The 23051-nt window shown below is 29.1% G+C and overlaps 3 protein-coding genes across 6 annotated transcripts in view; 2 read left to right on the forward strand and 1 right to left on the reverse strand.

The window, feature by feature from the left end:
• LOC122630237 overlaps positions 1 to 16382 on the forward strand; it is a 30259-nt gene extending 13877 nt beyond the window's left edge. For 2 of the 3 annotated variants that reach the window (XM_043814533.1, XM_043814531.1), the window contains exons 2-16: positions 7489 to 7702; positions 7939 to 8243; positions 9206 to 9277; positions 10370 to 10593; positions 10716 to 10813; positions 10911 to 11222; positions 11316 to 11702; positions 11797 to 12035; positions 12170 to 12450; positions 12603 to 12759; positions 12834 to 13036; positions 13131 to 13279; positions 13360 to 13671; positions 13751 to 14160; positions 14266 to 16382. In XM_043814533.1, the coding sequence (XP_043670468.1) occupies positions 7592 to 7702; positions 7939 to 8243; positions 9206 to 9277; positions 10370 to 10593; positions 10716 to 10813; positions 10911 to 11222; positions 11316 to 11702; positions 11797 to 12035; positions 12170 to 12450; positions 12603 to 12759; positions 12834 to 13036; positions 13131 to 13279; positions 13360 to 13671; positions 13751 to 14160; positions 14266 to 14830 (3825 nt within the window). In that variant the 5' untranslated portion in view covers positions 7489 to 7591 and the 3' untranslated portion in view covers positions 14831 to 16382. The remainder of the gene's footprint in view (positions 1 to 7488; positions 7703 to 7938; positions 8244 to 9205; positions 9278 to 10369; positions 10594 to 10715; positions 10814 to 10910; positions 11223 to 11315; positions 11703 to 11796; positions 12036 to 12169; positions 12451 to 12602; positions 12760 to 12833; positions 13037 to 13130; positions 13280 to 13359; positions 13672 to 13750; positions 14161 to 14265) is intronic. The other variant, XM_043814534.1, reaches the window with a different exon arrangement.
• Positions 16383 to 18708: 2326 nt separating this feature from the next.
• On the reverse strand, positions 18709 to 20268 carry LOC122630001 (probable protein arginine N-methyltransferase 1). Its single transcript, XM_043813992.1, has 4 exons — positions 20108 to 20268; positions 19935 to 20049; positions 19486 to 19852; positions 18709 to 19385 (listed from the first exon to the last, which is right to left on the reverse strand). Exons 1-4 carry the CDS (start codon positions 20141 to 20143, stop codon positions 18881 to 18883), a joined length of 1023 nt encoding a protein of 340 aa, XP_043669927.1. The 5' UTR covers positions 20144 to 20268; the 3' UTR covers positions 18709 to 18880.
• Positions 20269 to 20431: 163 nt separating this feature from the next.
• On the forward strand, positions 20432 to 21797 carry LOC122630223 (DNA-directed RNA polymerases I, II, and III subunit RPABC1). Of its 2 annotated transcripts, XM_043814504.1 has the most exons (3): positions 20432 to 20481; positions 20605 to 20893; positions 20961 to 21797. In XM_043814504.1, the coding sequence occupies exons 2-3, from the start codon at positions 20643 to 20645 to the stop codon at positions 21289 to 21291; spliced, it is 582 nt and encodes a 193-aa protein (XP_043670439.1). In that variant the 5' UTR covers positions 20432 to 20481; positions 20605 to 20642; the 3' UTR covers positions 21292 to 21797. The 2 variants fall into 2 exon arrangements, with proteins under 2 accessions (XP_043670439.1, XP_043670438.1); XM_043814503.1 differs by having other exon boundaries at positions 20437 to 20893.
• The last annotated feature ends 1254 nt before the right edge of the window (positions 21798 to 23051 follow it).

Raw genomic sequence — 23051 nt, forward strand, 5'->3', positions numbered from 1 at the left:
TACAGTATTAAACACATATACTATAGTAAAGAGTATTAATTATGTTGCAGTATAACGTTACTTGTACTGTAGAGTATTATTTGTACTATAGTACAATTATAATACAGTTACTAATAATACGGTATTATTTATATTATAATACGGAGTGTTACTTTAATACTATATAGTGTATAGTATTACTTACTCTATAATACAGTATTACACGTACTTACATTATATAGTATTACATGTACTTATACTATAATATATATTATTTATTCTATATAGTTCGCTTATATTAATATAGTATTAGTTGATTCACGATCAATCACAATTGAATATAAGAAAATGAGATGATATGGTAATATTGAAAACCTCTTAACGATACAAAATTTCTACCCTAGATTCTAGAGATATTTGCATACGTATCAATTGCATCAAGTACGTTAGAAAATCGAGACATATACCAAGAAAGTAACCCATATTGGAATAATCGAGTATTATTTAGAGACTCTCGAGTAGCATTCGGGTGTACCAATATCGAACCAAGTGAATATTAAAGAAAATAAAGAATACACATATACATAAAGAGAGAAAGAGAGACGATCGATAAATTCAAAGAAATGTGCAACGAAGCGAATAATATAGAAGCCTTTGTAAAATCGAACGGATCGATGATTCTCACCTAAAATTCGTTTAACAACCTCGAATGAACTCCATATATGTATATATATATATATATTCATCTTTACTCACTCTTTTTTAAACTTATACTATTTTATTTTATTTTTTGTTTCGAATTTCGAAATTTTCATTGATGTACATCCACGTGTATTTTTGTTTATATGTGTGTGTATTTTGTAGAAAGATAAAAAAGTGTACATATCCACGCAGCGATGAAAACATGTAGTGGATAAAATAGACGAAGTCCTTTTAATCATACAGCAATGTTTAATGGCGGTGTATCAGTAGTAATGGCGGCAACCCCAAACGACGAGAAGAAGACGAAGGATCATGACAAATAACTCTGTACGGTCGATTCAGGTTGCAGACTCGCCTCTGGAAAATTGTCCTCCTTTTTCTCCTCCTCCTCCTCCTCCTCTTCCTCCTTCCTATTCTCTCCGTCATTCCTACCCTACCTTATCCTACCCTACTTCGTCTTCTTCTTCCACTGACCTACATGATATACCTTCCTTCTTCTTCTTTTCGTCCAGTTCGTCTGGAATTTTTGTGTAATTTTTATCTCCTTAACCTTCTCTATATCTGAACTGTTCGATTATGTCGATACCAACTAAAAAGATTAATTCGAGAGGTTTGAGATCATTTTCTTCTTTATTTATTTATTTTTTTCTTTTTTTTTGGGGGTGGGGGATAGCAAGAGAGATTTTTTTTGTAGGGAATAGAAAGAGCTCGGAGGTTTTTCAGAGGGACAAAAAAAAGAGAGAGAAAAAATATCGAATTAAGTACATTTTTTTTTCTCCATTTTCTTTTTTCACCGACATATTTTTAAAGGGATCGTCAAGAGTCTTCATTAGATTTTCCATTGGAGTAGAAACTGTTTTTCTTTCTTTTTTTTCAACATCCGTAACTAACCAGAGATATAAAAAAAATTTCGTTTTTATTTTTTCTTTCACTCAACCTCCTTTACTCTCATTCTCTTTTTTTCTTTTAGAAAAATTGTAAATAGCTTCCATTAGATCTCCCTGGAGTAAAGATTATCTTTCTTTCCAATGTCCATGATTAAGCAGAGGTATGGAAATATATATTTTTTTTCTCTTTTTGTTTCAAGCATTAAAATTCCTTTTTTATTATTATTATTATTAATATTTAGATGCATGTATATGTAAGTACATGTCTATCACGAATGAATCACGAACGAAGGTTGATGAAAAAAAAAAAAAAGAAAGAAAAAAAAAAGGAGAGATCGAGTATATGTGTGTATGTTGTGTATGTGCGTTTCGTGAAATGACATTCACTACGTGCGAAATGAAATGTGTACAGACTGAAGAGAACTAGCTGTCCATTCGCCTGAATGTATACAATTGAACATACGTATGTATCTATACATACATATGTATATACATGTAAGTATTTAACAGTGATACGTGCTTTTGAAGAAATCTCTCTATTTCTCTCGTATGTGTGAGTAATTATTGTTTATATATACAAAAAGGGATATATACAACAAAATAAGCTTATACATACGTTTGTATGTACGTGTATATATAAAGTACATGCATATGTACATAGGCTTTCTGTTCGAGCAATTGTCCGCGACAGTTGGCTTGTAAATCTGCCTTTCAAACGAAGCACCGCATGAAAAAAATGTTTCAAGAATAACGTGAGATTGATTTTCCCTTTCTAGAAATAAATGTGTTAGTTATCAGACATCATCGAATAATACCGTCATTGTGATTAAGATTCTACTATATTAATTAAATTTTTTGCTATTATCATCATCATCATCATCATCATCATCATCATATTGTTAATTATATATATAGATCCATATTTTAAAAAAAGTAACATTGATTTACTTTGTTTTGATTATTACATCATCGAACAATACCGCCATTTTGGTTAAGATTCAATTATGTTAATCGCAATGTCGACTATTAAAATAGTTCAACAAAATAATTGATGATTTTATTTAAAGGATTCATTATTAATTAATATTTTTCATTATTATTAATGATGTCATTGACATTTTATCTTGATTATTATCTCGAAACAAATCTAATATAGGATCGTATAAATTATTAATATATACTTATCACGTTTATACACACATACACAGACATCTATAGCATCGCCATTAATATAAAATATATATATATATATATTCTTATTATTATTATCATTATTATCGCAATCACGTGACTCGCTGAACGCGAATGCAATAAGTTTAATATTTTAGCAAATAAATTTCATTCGTGACCGTAGACGGAAATAATTACGAAGGTAGCGGTAAAGTGGATGTGCGACGTTAAAATGGTGGATGAGAAGATCCTTCGAATGTTCTCTCTCTCTCTTCTTCCCCCTTCTCTCTCTAGTTATTTATCTCACTCTCCCCCTCTCTTTCTACTTCTCTCACTCCCTCTCTCTCTCCCTCTCCCTTTCTCTAGCTCTCTCTTTCTCTCTCTGTCTTTCTCGAGTATTCTACAGTAAAGGCGTATCATTAGCCGTGGCGTGTTTTATAGACGTGAATTCATGAATGGCCTCCGTTCATTACTTCAACGATTTCTACAGAGATAGATAAAGAAAGAGAGAGAGAGAGAGGGATAGAGAGAGAGAAAGAGAGAGGCTGCATAATGCGTTGGTGTCTCGGTTTAATGTTCGATTCTTATTGTAATCGACGAAATTAAGCTATTACTAGCACTGTCAAACGAAACTAATCTTTAGAAAGAAGATCGTATTTTCTGAATAGCCATATTTCATTTAAGAAACATAAGCATACGTAAATATTTGTTTATAATTCAGATACAATTCATTTAGATCAATAACCGTTCTGAATTTGAGAACCATATTTGTTTGTAATTAGGACTATTCGTTAGTTTGAATGGATTTTAATAAATTTATAGATTGTAATAATTAGAAGGATCTTAATAATTAACTCTTAAAAAACAAAGCGATCGTATTAACGGCCATCTTGAATTTATTTGTTTTCAATTATATTTTGTTATATTAAATTTGATTACATTACAGGAAAGAATGAACAAATTTATTGACGTACTGTATAAAATTGTAGGTCAAAAAATTAAGAAAGAAAGATCTTAATAATCAGTTCTGAATCAGTTTGCAGTCGGTAAATAACTTTACAAACATACACAATTATTTATCGAGCATACACAATTACTTATCGAGCAAGAATTAAGGACTCCATAACGATCTTAAAAATGCGTTGCGAAATTCTAAAGTTTGTCATTTTCATTTGATTTCCCTATACTTAATTTTACAATACATATGCAATTTATGATTTACACACACACATCTTATACAGAGTTCATTTCTTCTCCAATAGAATGAGTTTAAAGTAAGCGAAGCTTGCAAGCTTTGAACTGGGTCAAAAGTCGACGCGTGACTACTTGCCAACCTACTTGGGAATGGGTTGTTCGAACTTACTCGTAAATATTCTCACACGTGGACATACACGTGTGTGTCTTGTCTGTGATAAAAATATAGGTACTTTCTCTCTCTCTCTCTCTTTCTCTCTCTCTGTCTTTTTTTCTTTTTCTTCCTCTCTCTCTCTCTCTCTCTCTCTCTCTCTCTCTCTCTTTCCTTTTCTCTCTTTCTTCTTCAAAGTATTTATATCTGTATTTATTCTGTAACAATTTTTATCTCTTTGTAACTCAGTTCAGTTGTGAGACAATCTCTAAGCTCTTTTCTTTTTCTTTCTTTCTTTCTTTCTTTCTTTTTTTTTTTTTTTACCTAATTATCTCTCTGTTTCTCTCTGTTTCTCTCTGTCTCTCTCTCTCTCTCTCTCTTTTTCTTTTTCTCTTCCGATGATTCAACGGGGTCGACGATCCGTTAGGAGCTTCGACGAATCACCATACACCGGCGTTGTGTACGATGATAGCGGCTAATTTCCTTTGGAAGGATGAATAATTCATTTCCGTTTGGTCGTATCAACAAGGGATTCTTCGTAAAATCGACTATTCAATTTTATGTAGTTATCTTCGTATCGTTACGAATATAACAGTTTATCGGGAATGAGAACAATAAACTGTGCAAGGAAAAGATATTGGAAATAATTTTATTGAATCTTCTTTTTCTATTTGAACGTTATGCTATTCTTAATTGTGGTGAAATCTGTTATATCCATAAATATAGGATGGTACGAAAAAACATTACGAATAAATAATAAAATAATGTAATAATACAATCGATATCGATTAGTAAGCAGAATAATATAAAATATATTATTTTTAAATAAACAATATTATTCATATTTATTATATTATATTATATGTCACGTTATTGATAACAATTTTATCAATACCATTTTTTTTTTCTTGTTTCAAGTTACATTACTTTTTAATTGTGATAAAGTACATAATATACGATTATATAGTATCGATATTATGTAGGTTGTTAAAATAATTTCTTTTTAGAGAATTCTTCCCATTTTTCCCCCGAGATACAAATATGTACTTCATAATACATTTTGTGATATTGCAGAAAAGATATTGTCCGCCATTAAAATTTTTACTTCGGTTCATAGCGTGGCCCACATTAAAAGCGAGATCAAACTGAGACCCGAGTTGGTACTCTGCCAGAATAGAATATTGTTTCTTATAAGAATAAGAGAGCATCCCGCATTCTCTCGGCACAAGAGAATAGAAAAAAAAAAGCTGCGTTAAAAAAGATTCTCCTACTTTTTCATAATAAGGATGTATAATCAAGATCGTGCGCGCAGATGCGTCTATTTCAAACGAATAATAAACTGTCATTGTTTCAACAAAAACTGGAAAGTTTATTAATTAGAATGTTAATCCTTCGATATATTTTTTTACAATTATTATCAATATGATCGTTCCAAATCCTAATTACTTCGGTCATCTTATTATAAACATAAGATTAAATATCTACCATTTTATATTCGCCATTTTGAAATGATGATTCGAGGGATTATTAAAAAAAATTCTTATCGTAAAATTTGATTAAATCTATTCGCGTTTGCATAAAACTTTTGCACACGCGCATATACCAATACACAAATATACATATTTAAAAAAGTATTATAAGATAAATATTTATGACGTGTATCCCATATTCATGATTTATTACACAAATGGTGTAAGATACGTATAAATTTTGAAAGCATTCATTAATTGGCAACATCCATTTCTATGATAAGTTATAGTCGTCAGAGACTCTTTAGAAGGAGGACATATGCAAGTAGAACACACTGAACAGAAGAAAAAGAACTTCAAAGGGGGATTTTAACGAAATTTCGTAGAATTCTCAAAGCGTTAGATTTGATGTGTTGTATTTCAGTGTGCAATCGACCCATTTTCTAAAAGCGTGTCTCGTAGAACGTTATTCGGAGCTTTGCTCTTTGCAAAATATTTATAGCCCCCTTCCAATACATAAGCAAAAGGAGGTTCGAACTTTTAAATAACGCGCCCTCTTTCCAATCTAATTGTGTACGTATCTGCTCTGCTGTTTTATGCGTGCGTGTGTATGTATATGTGTGTAAAAAATACTTACACGTCATAATTGGTGAACCAAATCGTAGGGTTGCGTCGCTACTCGTTCGAAGCTGTCTTGGAAAGTCAAGAAAGACAAATAAAGAGAAGCGTCAAGTGGAATGTACAGAATGTTAATCGTTTAATGGGATATAATCGGTTAATGGGGGACCCTTGCATTCAGTAGAACCCACCATACGTGACGGATGTATAAGACCGCCGACTCTAATGCCTCTATATTTATTTTTATCCGACAGAGAAGATTATATCTTCTTTCTCTCTCTCTCTCTCTTTTTTTCTTTCCTTCTATTTTTCTCTCTTTCTCTCTCTTTTTCTCACGCAAAGACTTTCTTCTCGCATTTATTTGCTTCTTCATGAAATACATACTCACATTTTTTTTTTTTTTTTTTTTTTTTTTTTTTTTTTATACGTAAATATATTTCTTACGACTTCACTTCTTAATTTTCATCCGAAATTTTGTAGATATATATACGTACATATACTCTATACAAATATTTTTTATATGCAATCGGGTGTTGATTATCAAGAAGTTTAGGAATTTGTTATGATCACACTTTCTGCATTTTATCTGAAATTTGGTACACATATGTATCTATATACGTATATACTTTGCAAAATAAATTTAATCTCGTTAACTAACATTAACTTTTTTTTTTTTTTTTTTTTTTTGTTAATACTTATAAATATTTTTTCAGATTAAATTTCTTTTTCTACAAGTGCTATGTAATCAAATATCGTAACTTTAAAACATGTGTATGTAAAACATAATATAATATATGTATGTAGAAGTATATATGTATAGAATCTTGTAATAATATTTTCATTAACGCGAACAAAAGAACGGACTATAAATAAATAATTTATTCTCGTAACTTCATTCTCCTTTTGCGCGTAACGGACCGATAAACAGGTTGCGTGCGTGCGTGCGTGCATTCTGGGTGCGGTTCATCCTAGTCCGGTTAATCGATTTTCTTTTCAATGTATTATCAAATTAAGTAGAAACGAAAATATTACGTATACGATAGAAATGTTATCGATTAAATTTCTTTTCAATTAAATTTTCGAAATTTTAATAATATATATATATATATAATATAATATAATATAGTGTAATATAATATAATATAATAAAACGATTGCATAATAATGCCGGGTTGCTTACGCGAAATTCAAAATGGCACTTTCATGAGCCGCCATCTTGGCGAACGTTCAGCTTTCGAATTTTTTTAAATAAGGAACAAATTCTTTTTCTTGTTGTTTTTCTTCTTATCTATGATACACTTTTATGCTTTATTTACAGCCTGGTATGATAAATGGTGGCGACCAGCAGTATGGTGTATGAGGAGATAGTCGGAATAAGGGGCAGCTGACCTCAGCCGCCGCGCACGCTCTTTACGCGCGAGATGCCCCACAATCTGAACTCGGCTTCCGCCAACTCCGCCAACACGGGACCGAATCATCAGGCTTATCCTCACCAGCCTTATCACCGAAATGGAGATGGACTTCAGCCAGAGGTAATCCTTTATATCTCCAACACGTAATTATGTTTTCTACATTTCTATTTTCATTTTGTTTACTTATTCAATATAAATATTGTTTAGTAGTAAGTAATTATTTCGTGAACAGATAAAAAAAGCATTAGTTACAAAAAATATATATACTTTTTTTTTTTTTTTTTTTTTTTAAGTAACTATTATTATTTATGGTGATTACATTAATCGACCAAATATAATGATCGTTTAATTCGTAGAAAGAGCCGGTTGAATTCGACACGTCGCATCTACGCGGTGCACCTGCCGAAGTGGAGGCATTGGTACACAATATCAAAGACGTTGCACAACAATTTCTTTATCACTGGAAAACGTTTCCCATTGTCTTACCACCTCCACTTTCGACGGGTACGGAAGGCGAGGACACGCTCGCACGAAAGAAACATCACTTGAAGGATCTTTTCGTAGCACCGAGTTTCGATGAATTGGATGCTGTTGCAGTTGATAGCAAAGGAGAACCTCGAAGACTCACTAATAAACAATTAGAAAGCATCAGAGAAAGAGGGTAGGTCGTTAAAAAAGAAGAAGTCTCACCTTTTCTCCAACCACATTTTCTTATTTATTATTATTTTTAATCAATTTATTTTTTGTCTATTTCTCTCTTTCTCTCTCCCTCCCTCTCTCTCTCTCTCTCTCTCTCTCTCTCTCTCTCTCTCTCTCTCTCTCTCTCTCTCTCTCTCTCCCTCTCTTTCTCTATCTCTCTCATCCCTTTTTTTCTCTCGATCAGTAGTTTTATTGGCATCGGTCTTAGTCTCAAATTTAGATATTAGATTATTCTCGCTAGGTTATATATTATTAGTAATCTTCATCAAATATATTCTCATCGAAGGGAAGACAATAGTATTTTCACATTGAACATGAATTTTACATTTGTTATTACACAGGTAGCTAACTACAATATGTAAGTATTTGAAAGAACACGAAGTAATGTGTGTAAAAATTAGGCACTGTATTATTAATAATGTAGACTTAGCAGCAAGTAAAATATTTATGTGATATTAGAATGCAGTTTTTGTTAGTAGGCATGAAGTGTAAAAATTTATTTATTTGTTTATTTATTTATTTATTTATTTATTTTTTTTTTTTTTTTTTTCTTTAAAATTCACTCAATTTTTATTTGATAAATACTTTGTGATACATATATACTTGGGGAGGATTTGAAAATTCGAATCTTTTTTTTGGATAGCAGTTTTCCACTCTATCCACTACTCCAACGATCCATCTTTTTCATATGTACTTATGTTGCATATACAATATTTGCAAGCCGATATATATATATATAGAGAGAGAATTTTATTATATATTATATGATTTTTTAAACAAAAAAAAAAAAAAAAAAAAAAAGAAATAAGAATTTTTAACTTGTGGAAACTCTCATATGTGAAGAGAAATATTAGGTGATAGGATTATTAATTCTCATTTTAATATTTTCATCTCTCATATACGTTTTAACGTATTTTTGTAAAGCTTGCACAAGGATAAATACGGAAAGCCGAAGAAGCTGAATGCCACTCAGTTGGAGAGCATTCGAAAATGCGGGTATGTCACCCATAAGTGAAAACTAAGTACTAAAATGTCTATTGATTAAGTAATAATCGATCTGAAACTGAGACAAAGAGCTAAGATAATTATATTTACTATAAAACCACTCGTTTCGTTTCTGTATTATTCTCTCTGCCGGTAGATCTGTTTATTTTAGAGTAATTATTCAATTAATAAACTCTCTTAGATGCTCTACTTGTCAGTTTCAGTGTTGTATCTGTCTATTCTCACTACAATTTACTCAAACACAAACTTTCCTTAAAATTTATTCAATTAAAGGAATTTAAAATTTATTTATTTAAAAAAAAAAAAAAAAAAAAAAAAAGCACAAATTTTCCCAAAGTTTCAACAATACACCGCTATATATACATATATTAACTATAGCAATTAATATGTCATTTTTACTTGCACTTCAAGTCACGAAAGTAAAGATTTCGCCTGTTAAAAAAAAAAATGCAATCGAACACGTGTAATTGATATAGTATCTAACAAACGTCTATTGCATCTTTTTAGCATGTTTTACTCACATAGCACATGCATATATATATATATATATGTATATATGTGTGTGTGTGCGTGTGTGTATGTATATATATGCATATATATGTAATACCTAAAAAATTTCACTGTAAAACATTGCAATGTGGTGTGGGTTTATCTTGTACTTTATTTAGGATCGCTTGTAAAAATAGAAAAAGAAACTTAATCGTTAGTTTTTCATATTAAAATGTCATAGGCAGAATTATATGAGTAAGTGTAATTAGTTTTGTTTTCCAAATCATTCAAAAAAAATCATTTCATATATTTTTATAAAAAGATCGAAAATTTTTAATCGAACAAAAACGAATCGTCTTAGACGAGAAGCATTTATATATTAAAAAAAGATGTCAGTTTTTGTGTGTTGTAAACATTTGATCGTATAGTTTTCATCGTGTAGAATTTTTAAATATTTTTCTTCAACTTTTTTTTTCTTCTACTTCTTCTTCTATCATAAACGTCAAAATTATATTTGCACATTTGCACAGACATACACATACAAACGAGTTACATATCTTAATATCTATATTATGCGTTATTTTATTTATACAGGGAATTTGAAGTGGATTCAATCAATTTTGCTGGCCAGATACATCGATGGCGATTAAGTGCTCTTCTTCAACGTGGAAGAGATAGAAGACGCGAAGCATTACTCAGAGATCTTGCCTTAGCTACTAGATTTCTTGTAGTAACAGCAAAAGCTAGATTAATATCCCATTGCTTCAGTGTTTCGCAATCTTTTAAAGCATTCTTAACAGGATTTTTACGTCTTCTCGGTAAGATATATATATATATATATATATATATATATAATTATTTATAACTTTTATGTACATGTAAAAAATTATTTATAATTCCATTAATTACATTTATCATTCCGATGTATATATTTTTACAGATATAATAATAGGTGTGCCATCTCTGCAAGCACATAATTTAGATGCCAAAATTAGAGAAGAACGTTGTCGATATTTAGTTGCAGAATTAGTATGCAGAGTAAGTCAAGTTTTTTCGTTACATACATTATATATATATATATATATATATATATATATATATATATATATATCATTCATTATCTTTTAATATACAGCCAGAGTATGAAGATTCGTTGGAACTACTTTGTGGATTTGTAAGGAAGCAACTACGTCGAGCAACAATGGAAAAATTCGAGGTAGAACGAGAATCATCTCAGCTATTACCTGTTCCAATTCCTTTTGTGTTTGGTACACCTGGTGGAGCTGCCGTTGATCTGAGATTATTTAGCAGAGACATTATCAGAAAGGCTTTACCAATACTAGTCTCGATTTTAGAGAGAGAAACTCGTGGCTGGTTTCTTCATTTTAGGGAAAGACTGATATCAGAATTAAGAGCACAGAAAAAGCCAGACGAGGAAATCGAAAGAGTACGTATATTTCTATTTATTGTTTTTATATCATCTCTTTCCCTTAAGAACATTCTTTTTTTTTTTTTTTTCTTTTTTTCTTTTTCTTTTTAGGAAGTTAATGAAGCGGTAATGAGAGAATATTTACAAAGAGTATATACCAACATCTTGTCGCATCCGGATATACTTGCACTCGGTGAAGGTATTGCACAACTTCTAGTCCAACAAGCGCAATCGGTTGTATTGATGCACAGAGCGATTGAAAATGTACAACGAAAGTTGTTGCAAACGAAGGACTCTTTAAAACGACGCATAGAACTAGAACATCCAGTTTTATCACGAATACAACCATGGATGCGAGATCGTATGAGAGAAGCCGAAGAAAATTTTATAGAGGAATGCGAATGGTGTGCACACGAGGAAGCTCTTACATTATGCAGTCATCAAAATTTACAACAAACTTGTTATTTTCTCAACCGCGATTTAGTTTTTATGAAAGAGGTATCTCAATTTTCTTTTCTCTCTCTCTCTTTCTTCTTCTTTTTTTTTTTTTTTTTTTACAATTTTAATATAATAATTTTACAATTTTATTTAGAGAGAACCAGTTTTATTGAAAGAATTACGCAAAGTTAAGACACCTACCAGGAGCTTCCAATGGCCGACACAAATATGGCTTCCAAAAAATTGGATAATAAGGCGAAATTTTCAAGGTCAATCTGAAATCATTCCAACAGTATTAAGCAACACACCAACGTCCATTACAACACCACGGGCAGATCCAAGTCAACCTGTTTTCTTAGTTGAAAGAGAAATTGTACGTACAACGACGACTAGGTAAGTCAAGAAAAAAAAAGAAAAAAAAAAAAAAAAGAAAAGAAAAGGAAAAAAAACGTGACATGTTTGTAAAATTAGGAATTATAAAATATACATTAGATTTCGTTAATCTACATTATTATCTTTGCACGAAGGTGGCCAATGTGGCGTTGGATAAATTACATAGCAAGAACATGGTGTTGGACATGGAATGCGATGTTTCTCTTGGGAGTAGCAGTTCCATGGTACAGTCCAGTATCTATCCGTGCTTTGTTACTTGTGCAACCATTTACTCCTGATTTAGAATTAAGCCAACTCAATGGCACATTATTTCCACGAAAATCTTCACAAATGCCTACTCTCTGTTCTCGATTAGTAGCATTGTGGAGGCATATCAGTAAAAGTCGAACTCATTTTGAAACAGAACCTGATACAGGTAAATGTTTTTATTGTATATATAAATATATTATAATTTATCGAGAATTATTTTGTGACGATCTTTTTCTTTTTTCTTTTCTTTTTTTTTTCTTTTTTCTTTTTTTTTCTTTTCTTTTTTTTTTTTTTTTTGTTTTTTTTCTTTTGTTACAGGATTTATTGGCAAGGGAATGACGAGACATTTAAATAGGCTATGGAATTATGGTGCCAAAGGCCTTTTAGGAACGCTTGTTATATTATTTGTTTTTCCTGTCGTATGTATACTTGCAAGTTTTGGATCTCTGCTTATTGCACTCACTGCAATCATGTGGTTAGTTAATAAGTCGATCCCATCATTTAATTATTTTTATTATACAATCATTCTAAAAATGTTAAATCTTTCAGGATGCCTTTAATTACCTTAACGTTACATGCATTCATGGCACTTATAATGGATTTGGATAGTCCAGAACCAAGTCGCAATCGCTATTTAGTTGTAATGGAAGCGTTGCTTTGGAATATTGGTATACAAGGATGTTTGCAACCAATAGCAGCTTTAATTGTAGCTCTCTTTGTATGCCCTATCATCTCTTTTGTGATACTTACTGGTAAGATTTGTTTTCTTTTTTCTTTTCTTTTTCTTTTTTTTTTCTTTTTTTTAGAAATATGAAACGTTTAACTTGCGTGTTTTTTTTTTTATAGTCGCTGTAATACGTTATTGCATTAGAGTGGTATGGGATACAGCCATGTTTCATTTGGTAATCAAAAATAGAGGACGAATTCCTGCCAGTGACAGTTTTGTTGTCAAAAGAATAGCAGGGCCGGGATTAGCATCAGATTATTATTATCAAGTAAGAGAATAAAACGAAAGAATTACAAAGAAAATTAATGAACCGTTCGAACAATTTTTTACAATCAAAATATTTCTCAGATAAGACCGGAACAAGCATTGGCTGCGTTTGAAGCTAAATTAGAGCTGGATGAATTATTAGCTTTTCAACAAGAGACAGAAAGATTAATAACTCAACCGCAGAGAGACTTTAGCCAATTCGTAGAAGCTTGCTTCGGTCCGTTTGCAGCTGGTCTTGCAAAAATAAAAGATCCGTACAAGTCCCTTGAGAAAGAAGCTAGAGATCTTATCGCTGTCCTGCATGAAAAATTAGAACGACGAAGGAAAAACTTACAAACTGGACTCGGCGTGGCTGTAAGAAGCAAAATAAAACTTACAACGTTTGATTTGAAGGTACCTTACGTTTTGATATTACTATAAAATATTATTATAACAATTGTGACTGATTATTTGATCTTTGATGATAATACAGGTAGTTATACAACAAGGTGCACTAATGTTAGAACGACTTTATCCATTACACGTTTTTGCTCGTTTGCCGGGAAACGAAGAAGACTTTTGGGAAACTAAAGGATTGGGTGTTGCTGATTGGGCAGGTTTAGCAGGACTTATGTATGCTGACATTTTCAGTTTGGATTTTCTTCAACCTCTCGATGACTCTGATACAAAATTCAGATTAGAACCACATCCGGGTGTTGATTTGTCACGATACACCGATATGGTTCATAGCACAGAGTTAGGTGGTATTAACGGGCCTGATTTATTGGGTGCGGTGTATGCACCACGTGGAAATATTCAAGTGCATAGCCCATATCTGGAAGTTTCAGCATTTAATCCACGAGCTAAGCAAGCCAGTAATAGCAAGAAATCTGATAAACGATGGTACAATATAATAATAATGATATTGCTAATGATGTTAATACATATTAAGGGAAGAAAAATGAAGGGAATGTATATATAAAAAAAAAACTTTTTCTTTTTTTCCAGCGACACCAACGGTTTATTAACGTCTACTAAAGTCAGAAGGCGTACAGTTTCAGCGAATGGTAGTATCGAAGGACGATGGCAACCATGGAAACGACAAATTCGACCATACAGTGCTGAAAAATTAGTAATTCCACTTCCTATTCCACATCCGGCACATATAGCAATTACCATTCACAATCGTGATTCTGAAGATCCAATTCCATTAGATTCAGAGCTCTGTCAAAATATTTTACGAGCTATCGAAGAATCACCTGGTGAAATGGCTACCGAATGTGTAAGCCGTTATAGAGGCGGAGGAGATTCTAGTTTTGATTCCGTTGCATCACAATCTTCTGTCTCCATTGAGACAGGTTTGGATAAAGACAATGATGAAACTCAAGAGACTGCAAATAACGATAAGGAGGGTGAAAATTATCATTGGACTCTTTCAAATTGGGGTGGCGGTGTAACAAGAAGAAGAAATAATTCTGGATCCATTAAAGTCGATTTAGCTTCACCGGAAGATGTTACTCTGGATACGGATACTACCAGAGTTATGTTTAGTACATACGGAACGACCGTGTAACGTACGTCTCTTAATTCTACCAGGTAATGTATTTGCGACTTAAAAACTCTCATTCTATGAAAAACTAGGAGATGTGAATTTTAAATTGATCAATTTCGCCTAATATTTCTATAGATTATATCGATGATAATTACAAGCAAAACAATTTGAATGACAGATTACTCTGCTACCGTTACTCTAGAATTGAATTTTATTATCGGTTTTCTTCGCATATTCTTATTCTGACTATGAATATAATACATATACATATATATATATTATATATATATATATATATATATATATATATATATATATGATCACTTTAAAAAATGATTTATGAGTATGCACGAATAATATACACGATTATGACAACTTCTCGATTTAATGCATTGATTAATAAAATGGTAAAAATCAAATAAAAGCAAAGTGTTAGTGACAACTTGATGGTAATGATATCTTTAAATTATATAATTATCAATGGTTAGCCTATATAAAACAATATAAACACCAATCAACAATATAAGAATATCTCTGCACCGTATTAACTTCTTCAATTTGTTTTTCTTCATTAATATTTACGTTTCTGTATATTTATTTCAAGAAATAATTGTTGAAAAATAATTGATGAAATTAAATGCTTATATGCTATGATGTATTCTCTATGCCTAATAATACATTCTAAACGTATATAAAAATGTATTATAGCATATTTAATGATTTTATAGAATATCTTTATATAATATTGTATCTTTATCTTATCTTCAAGTTAAATATTTCTAATAGTCAGCAGAGTGGTAGATGTTTAAACCTCATTGCAAAGTCTGGGATGCCATTATAGATTTGTAATAATAACAAACACAACATAAGTGGTGAACAGAATAAAAAAAAAAAAAAAAAATGTTCACACCGTTCTAATATGTTAAATTGAATTATCAATGAAAATTTAACTTGAAATTATATTTAGAAAGAATGACTCTCTCGTATTTACATATTGTATATAGATAGACAATTGTATAAATGAACTCGTTAACGTACATAGTTCACTATATGTATTTCCTTGTTATTTACTCTATATTAGAATGAATTCTATTAAATATGTGGAAGTGTGCTCTTATGAACATAATATACTTACTTTTAGTAGTTGTTCTATTGATTTTGACATAGTCTCACTTTATAAGCCATTCCATTAAACTTGCTTATTCTCAAAAAATATATAAGAGTAATGATTTTCTTATATATTATATATATATATATATATATATATATATATATATATATATTTGTATACACTATGTACTTATGAATGGAATTTTTTAAATTCTCGACAATATTTCAAATTATTGTCGTCTTATCGACAAAACTTATTATTGGTGCCTCTTTAAGTGAATTTCTGTTTAAAATACATAAAAAAAAAAAATCTACTAAACACATTGCTAATTATAATAAAATCAACAGAGAAATAAAATGAGTATTCATTTTAATAATATCTAACATTGCATAAGCTGTGTTTATCGAGCTATTGAACTCACGTTTTTAGGTAGAACAAAAAGTATAATAAATCTTGGTTTAAGAAAAAAAAAAAAAAAAAAAGATAAAAGAAAAAAGGTGAGCATAAAATAAATTATTATCAAAATGTAAAATTTCTAGATGAATATGCTGCCCATTTGAAAATATAAAGTGTATACAAGTTTAAAATTCTTTGAACAATATATATATATATATTATTAATATTTGTAAAGGAATAGACAAATTTTGAATATTAATACACGAAAAGAAAATTATCTTACATCATACAAGCAAAGACTTAGAATAGTTTCTCATCAATTCAGTTTTTTGTCATGTTTAATTCCAACTTAATCTTGATATTAAAAAGAAAAAAAAAAAAAAGGGGGAAAAATACATTTAGCTAATATAATTCAGATATAAAACGTTATTGTCCTATTCTGAATGTAAGTTCATGAGAGATCTCTAAATATAAATATAAAAAACATGAAATCATTAATAATTACCATATAACTGCCTTTTTGGAAGTCTTATTTGTTACAAAACTACAAATAGTTTTAGATTTCTCAGTAAGAAAATTCTACTTATATAATATGTATAATCCACGAAAAGTATTCTGTAATAATCCATCCAAAACTAAAAAAATTTAATGAATTATTATCACACGTTGATTTTAGTAATATCAATGTTTATTATCAATGTGTTATAAAATATAAAATGATGCTTGAAGAGATTGCAGTGGCTAGTTTTAATCGAAATAATTTAATATACTTTTTTCCTGAGACGAATACATTTTTTTAACTCTTGTTACAATATCTCCTTATAACTTATTTTAAAATATTTATTTTATCCAAATATATAATTATGCAAATTTCTTTAGAATAATAGATTGATTGAAAAATCGTCCAAATATATTTTATCTTCATCTTCCATTATTTTTATATCTACCATTTTGTATAAAAATTAATTTAACAAAACTAGATACTAAGATCTTATCCAGTATCGCAAATATTGATATCTGTACAGTTGCTTAATGTCATTCATCCAGATATGTGCTTGATATCAATATAATTTTGAAAGTCTAACAGCAAGTTAAGCATTATGTACAAAGAAAAGATTTACTAAAATCAGATAAAGAAACATTGTTTTCAATATATTAAACATAATAGCTCGATTGAATACACATATTAATATCAATATACATGCAATGATAAAATGCCAATAATTTTTTATTTAACATTAAATAGTCTTTCTGATCAAATTGCATTTAATATAGATGTGTCCAAGCACTTTGCACGAATAGAATTTTACTGTATAAGTCCAAATACTCCTTGAATGATATTATAGAATAAATTTCATGTATAAATACATAAATATCAGATTGTGACGCGTGCATAATATAATATACTCTGTAGTTTTCAAACTGGTAATAGAAATATAATAGAAATGACTTTGTTGCTAAATGTAAGACAACAAATTTATTCTTCAATATTGTCTTACTTTTGGTAAGAAGTTAATCAACTTATAAATTTTATTATCAAATTTATTTGATACTTGCATACACAATTCTTATTTTTCCATTTCTTATGACATTAGTATGCAAGTAAATGCAAAGTAAAACAACCATTACCATTTCTGTCGTGCTAATGCAATGCAGAATCCATGAAAATATTAATGAAAAATAATATAAACAAGAAAGCTGTAGAAAATGATGATTCAAATGAAATGTATGTATTCTCAGCAGATTGTAGTGGATTGTAGCAAATTAATCAAACTCCAAATAAGTGAAAGAAATATGCATTATTTTCTTATATCTCAAAAAACGTTGTATCCTAATCTGATAAATTTTTATTATTTTATATATATTTATTTCTCGTTCTTTATATTATATATAAATAAAATTATAGAAAAAATGCTTTCACATGACAGTATAAAGATGAAAAATGTATATCAATTGATATACAATGAGATTATTTTCTTAATTTCTTCCGAAAATTTATACTTGCATAAAAAAAAAAAAAAAAAAAACGTACACGTATGTACTCAGTACATACAGAATTAATTCAGATCGTAAGATCGTGACATAAGTTATATGACATAAGTTATTTATCCAACCATTTAACTGATGGTCTTAATATTGGTATTACAATATAAAATTGTAAAGAAATTATAAAATCATCTACGTAAAATATATTTACATTGTGTAAAGTATTATTCCTTTTGTACACTTTATTGTTAATTATATTTGTAGTTATCATGTTTTTATCTTTTTATTTAAACTGTTATAAAGTAATAAAAGCGTGTGTATATATACACACACTTATATGTATATATATATATATACTTATATATATATATATATATATATATATATATACCTTCCAATAACATATATTATTTTCACTGTCATATATATTGTTCTATCTATTCATTCTCAGTTATTTACAATTAATACATATCGTATGTTTATACAATATTCTGTTATATTAGCAATATAAATAATAAAAAAAAAAAATTTTATAATAGAACTTGTACATTGTATAATCATCTCGTATGTAAACAATTTCAGTCTTTTGTGGTATCATTTGATTGTTCTTCTAAATATTTTCTTGTTACAATACACTTAGTCATATAACAATAACATGGAATTTCATGTTCAACTTCAGTAGCATCTAACAATATTAATTTTATATTATATTTTCTTTCTTCTGAGATATCCTTTTTTAATTCTAAATTAAAAGCCACAGGTTCATCTTTTTCTACTTTTACATCCACAGGTAGTACAATTATAGTTTGCTTCCAATGTGTTGATTTATCTAATGGTCCTGTAGATAATTCTGAACCATCTGGAAATTCAACCGAGAACCAGATACAAATTCCTTGTAGTATTCCTTCCTTATTACAAATGCATACATATTCTTCATTGCCCAAAGTATTTATTTCTGATAAACTAATACTTTGCAAATCTAACCATGCTATTAATTTACTATCTGCTAAAATATCATCCTCGTTTATTGATGCTATTTCTGGTTTCATTGATTTAGTCTCTCGATAATGTTTTCCTATACATCTAAATAAAAATAATAGAGTAGGATTTAATTAAAATATAATTTATATAAACAAACTAGAATCATTAATATTATAAAAATGGTAATAAAAATTATAATTACTTCATACTGACTCCACAAATGTTATCCCAAAATTGGAACATGGATGACAATTGACAAGGAGAAGCATATAATTTAGCTACTGATGGAAATAAAATTCCTCCTTCTAGTAAAAAATTGTCTCTTGCAAATAATAAAGATTCTAACATTCCTTCATGTACTAAATAAAATCCCATCCATTCTGAGACTATTATGTCTGCTTTTTGAATAACATTTGAATCAAGATCTTCGATCTTACTATGGATCACTTTAATAACATTTCCTAAATTATTTTCGATAATTACTTCCTTGCACATTTTGGCCAATTCACTGGCTTCTATTGCATATACTGTTTTCGCACCAGCTTGAGCACAAAAAATAGACAATATACCTAAAAATATGTATTCGTTTAAGACAATTAAGATTTTATATGATTTTATATATAGAATTTATATTTTACAGTCTTGTAACACCTGTCCCAGCACCAACGTCAATAACTATTTTGTCTTTGAATTTATCTGTATAATTAAGTATAGCATTTTTATATGCTAAAGTTCTGGATGTATCATTAAGCATTAAACGATGCACCTAAAATTAAATTAATATATATAATCATGTAAATGTTTATGTATAATCTATTTCTTACATCCAGTTCCTCATAACTTTTAAAATATTGATCCATGTTGAACTATACAATACACAATAAAAAAATATTTATCCTATTAAAAAATCGACGAAACTTAAAAAGAAAATAGCGGGAAGCTGAATCAATTTTAGATCACGTAAACACGTGTCACCTTTTATTTCTAAAAACTCTATCGATAATACAGTGATCTACTGAATATAATCATATTGAAATTTTATTTGTTTGAATTTGCCGCCAAGATTAAAATCGTCCAATCTTGGTTTTATAATGAAATAGGCGTATAGTGGGAGGGAACAGTATTCGTCTATTGCGCTTGTAGTTCACATTTCATCCATACGTGTCGTTGGGGTCACATGTGCTATGAGCGGAAGATGGTAAATAACCTAAAGCATTATAATTTTAAAGAAGAAAAAGTGAAGTAATTAGAATTTGTGTTCAATTGTTTATTAAAAATTTATTTGTATTTATTTATATATATTACGAAATGGATGATGAAGCGGAAACTTATAAATTGTGGCGAATTCGTAAAACAGTGATGCAGTTGTGTCATGATAGAGGTTATCTCGTGACACAGGATGAATTAGATCAGACTTTAGAACAATTTAAAGAACAATTTGGCGATAAACCGAGTGAAAAAAGACCAGCACGTAGCGATCTTATTGTATTAGTTGCACACAATGATGATCCTACAGATCAACTTTTTGTTTTCTTTCCCGATGAACCCAAAATAGGTATCAAAACTATAAAAACTTATTGTCAGCGTATGCAAGAAGAAAAAATTCATAGGTATGTTTCTTGGAAAGATTTTTATATAAAGGTTATATTAAATTATATTCCATTGTTTCTTTCTTAGAGCAATCATCGTTGTACAACAAGGTATGACACCGTCTGCTAAACAATCTTTAGTAGATATGGCACCTAAATATATTTTAGAACAATTCTTGGAATCTGAATTGTTGATAAATATCACAGAACACGAACTTGTACCTGAACATATAGTATTAACTCCAGATGAAAAAGAAGAGTTACTTACTAGGTATAAGCTTAAAGAAAATCAATTAATGCGTATACAAGCAGGTGATCCAGTGGCTCGTTATTTTGGTTTGAAAAGAGGACAAGTAGTCAAAATTATTAGACCTTCTGAAACTGCAGGCAGATATATCTCTTATAGACTCGTATGTTGATCTATAATAAATACGACATATAATATCTATTTTGTGTTACTTTGATCTATAATGATTGAAGAAATTCTAATTGAGAATTGTACAATATTTTTGTAATTAAAAATAATTTTTAGAGATTAAATTTAATACAAAATATCAATCATAAACACCAACCATACCTATAATAACATTAATAAATATAGAATTTTATGAAAGAATATAATATTACTTTCTGAGAATGCTTTATTGTACTACAATTATGATGTGTTATTACATAATATACATTTGGTAGTAAACATTAACTGTATATCAGGCAATAAATAATTACTAATGTTGTGCCAAGTGCAGTAATTAAATGTATTAGATATAATACAATTTTCTATTCTAAGTCCACTTTGTAGCGTTATTCATTAAAAAAACATACATGAATAAAAAAGCAGAGAATTGAAAATATCTTTCATTGTTTCATAAATAAATAATATTAAGGAATTGGCACAATTAGTTAAACTTCTTATGCAAATGTTCATCTTGAATACATTTCTTTGTTATATTATTTCTTGGTCCAAAGTATCATGGTACACTGTTGTCAAGAGACAACTCAATTCCAGATTTATTCAAACAGCTTGTACATGTGTGTCAAAATACATTGCTTATATACTACATAAGCAGATGTAAATATTGCTTTATTTATTATCTGCATACGAATAAGTTTTTTTTTGTTTTTATTTTTCCCCTTTTTTTTAATATGCTACAATAATGCATAAAACTTGACAAATTTTAGCAAAGTGATAATATATAGATAGAGAGATGCATACTTTTGTGCACTATTGATAAATTTATATTAAAAATCACTAATTTATAATATCTTCTAATATCAATTACGAATGTGTACAAATTCATTGTTTAAAAAACAAATAATAAAAGTAAAATATATATTGCATCTTTAAGTACAAGCCAAACTATTTTACAAAAAGCTGTTAAAAGTCGGCGTTAATTTTCGTAAAACTTTTACATAACATTAACTTTACTTTTAAATTTTTATTTTAATCATACAAAGTACACCAAAAGAGATGTATTTCTACAAATTAAAAATGAACAATAAGTTATAAATTTTAATAAATTTTTCGTTATTCGAATGACGAATAAAAAAGTTATCACAGGAACTATATTATTTCACATATATATATAAAAAATAAGTCAGCTTATAAAAAAAAAATAAATAAAAAATAAAGACCTAGTATTGAAATATAAATAGAAAGTTGAACATTTATCAGTCCTTGTATATTTCATTATTTTACAATTTTATCGATGTTTCATTGAAAAATTAATCATTAAACAGTCTTACTTTTTTTATGCATAAAATCATAAGTTACAACTTTAGTTTGAAAAAAAAAAAAATAAATAAATAAAGAGTAATTAATCCTATATTGTCTATAATATCTGTTATATTATCTCAAAAAAGTTGTTAAAAATTTATTTCTCTTATATCGTTTTTGACTGTTATTAATGAATAATGAAGAACAAATAGGAGTGATAGATAGTGAGACAATAAATAGCACACGTGATTTCGGCTTATACAATAGGCATATATGGTTTATGGGCGTAAGTAAAAAAAGCATGCAAGTATGATTAATGCAATATATTGTTAATAATAAAATGTAACATAACGCAATAATAATTAATTAATAATAATAATAATATAATAATAATAATAATAATAATAATAATAATAATTACACAATAAGACTAAACATTTTCATTGTTTACACAGAAAAAAAGCA

Source organism: Vespula pensylvanica, chromosome 6 (genome assembly GCF_014466175.1).
Source record: "Vespula pensylvanica isolate Volc-1 chromosome 6, ASM1446617v1, whole genome shotgun sequence".
Classification (NCBI taxonomy): domain Eukaryota; kingdom Metazoa; phylum Arthropoda; class Insecta; order Hymenoptera; family Vespidae; genus Vespula; species Vespula pensylvanica.

Excerpts from the sequence above, each read along its gene's own strand:
- LOC122630223 (XM_043814503.1), top strand. The coding sequence starts at position 20,592 with ATGGATGATGAAGCGGAAACTTATAAATTGTGGCGAATTCGTAAAACA. Across the intron at positions 20,894-20,960 it reads CAAGAAGAAAAAATTCATAG|AGCAATCATCGTTGTACAAC; the intron begins GTATGTTTCTTG and ends TTTCTTTCTTAG.
- LOC122630001 (XM_043813992.1), bottom strand. The coding sequence starts at position 20,143 with ATGGATCAATATTTTAAAAGTTATGAGGAACTGGAT. Across the intron at positions 20,050-20,107 it reads AAAGTTATGAGGAACTGGAT|GTGCATCGTTTAATGCTTAA; the intron begins GTAAGAAATAGA and ends ATTTAATTTTAG. Across the intron at positions 19,853-19,934 it reads TGACGTTGGTGCTGGGACAG|GTATATTGTCTATTTTTTGT; the intron begins GTGTTACAAGAC and ends ACATATTTTTAG.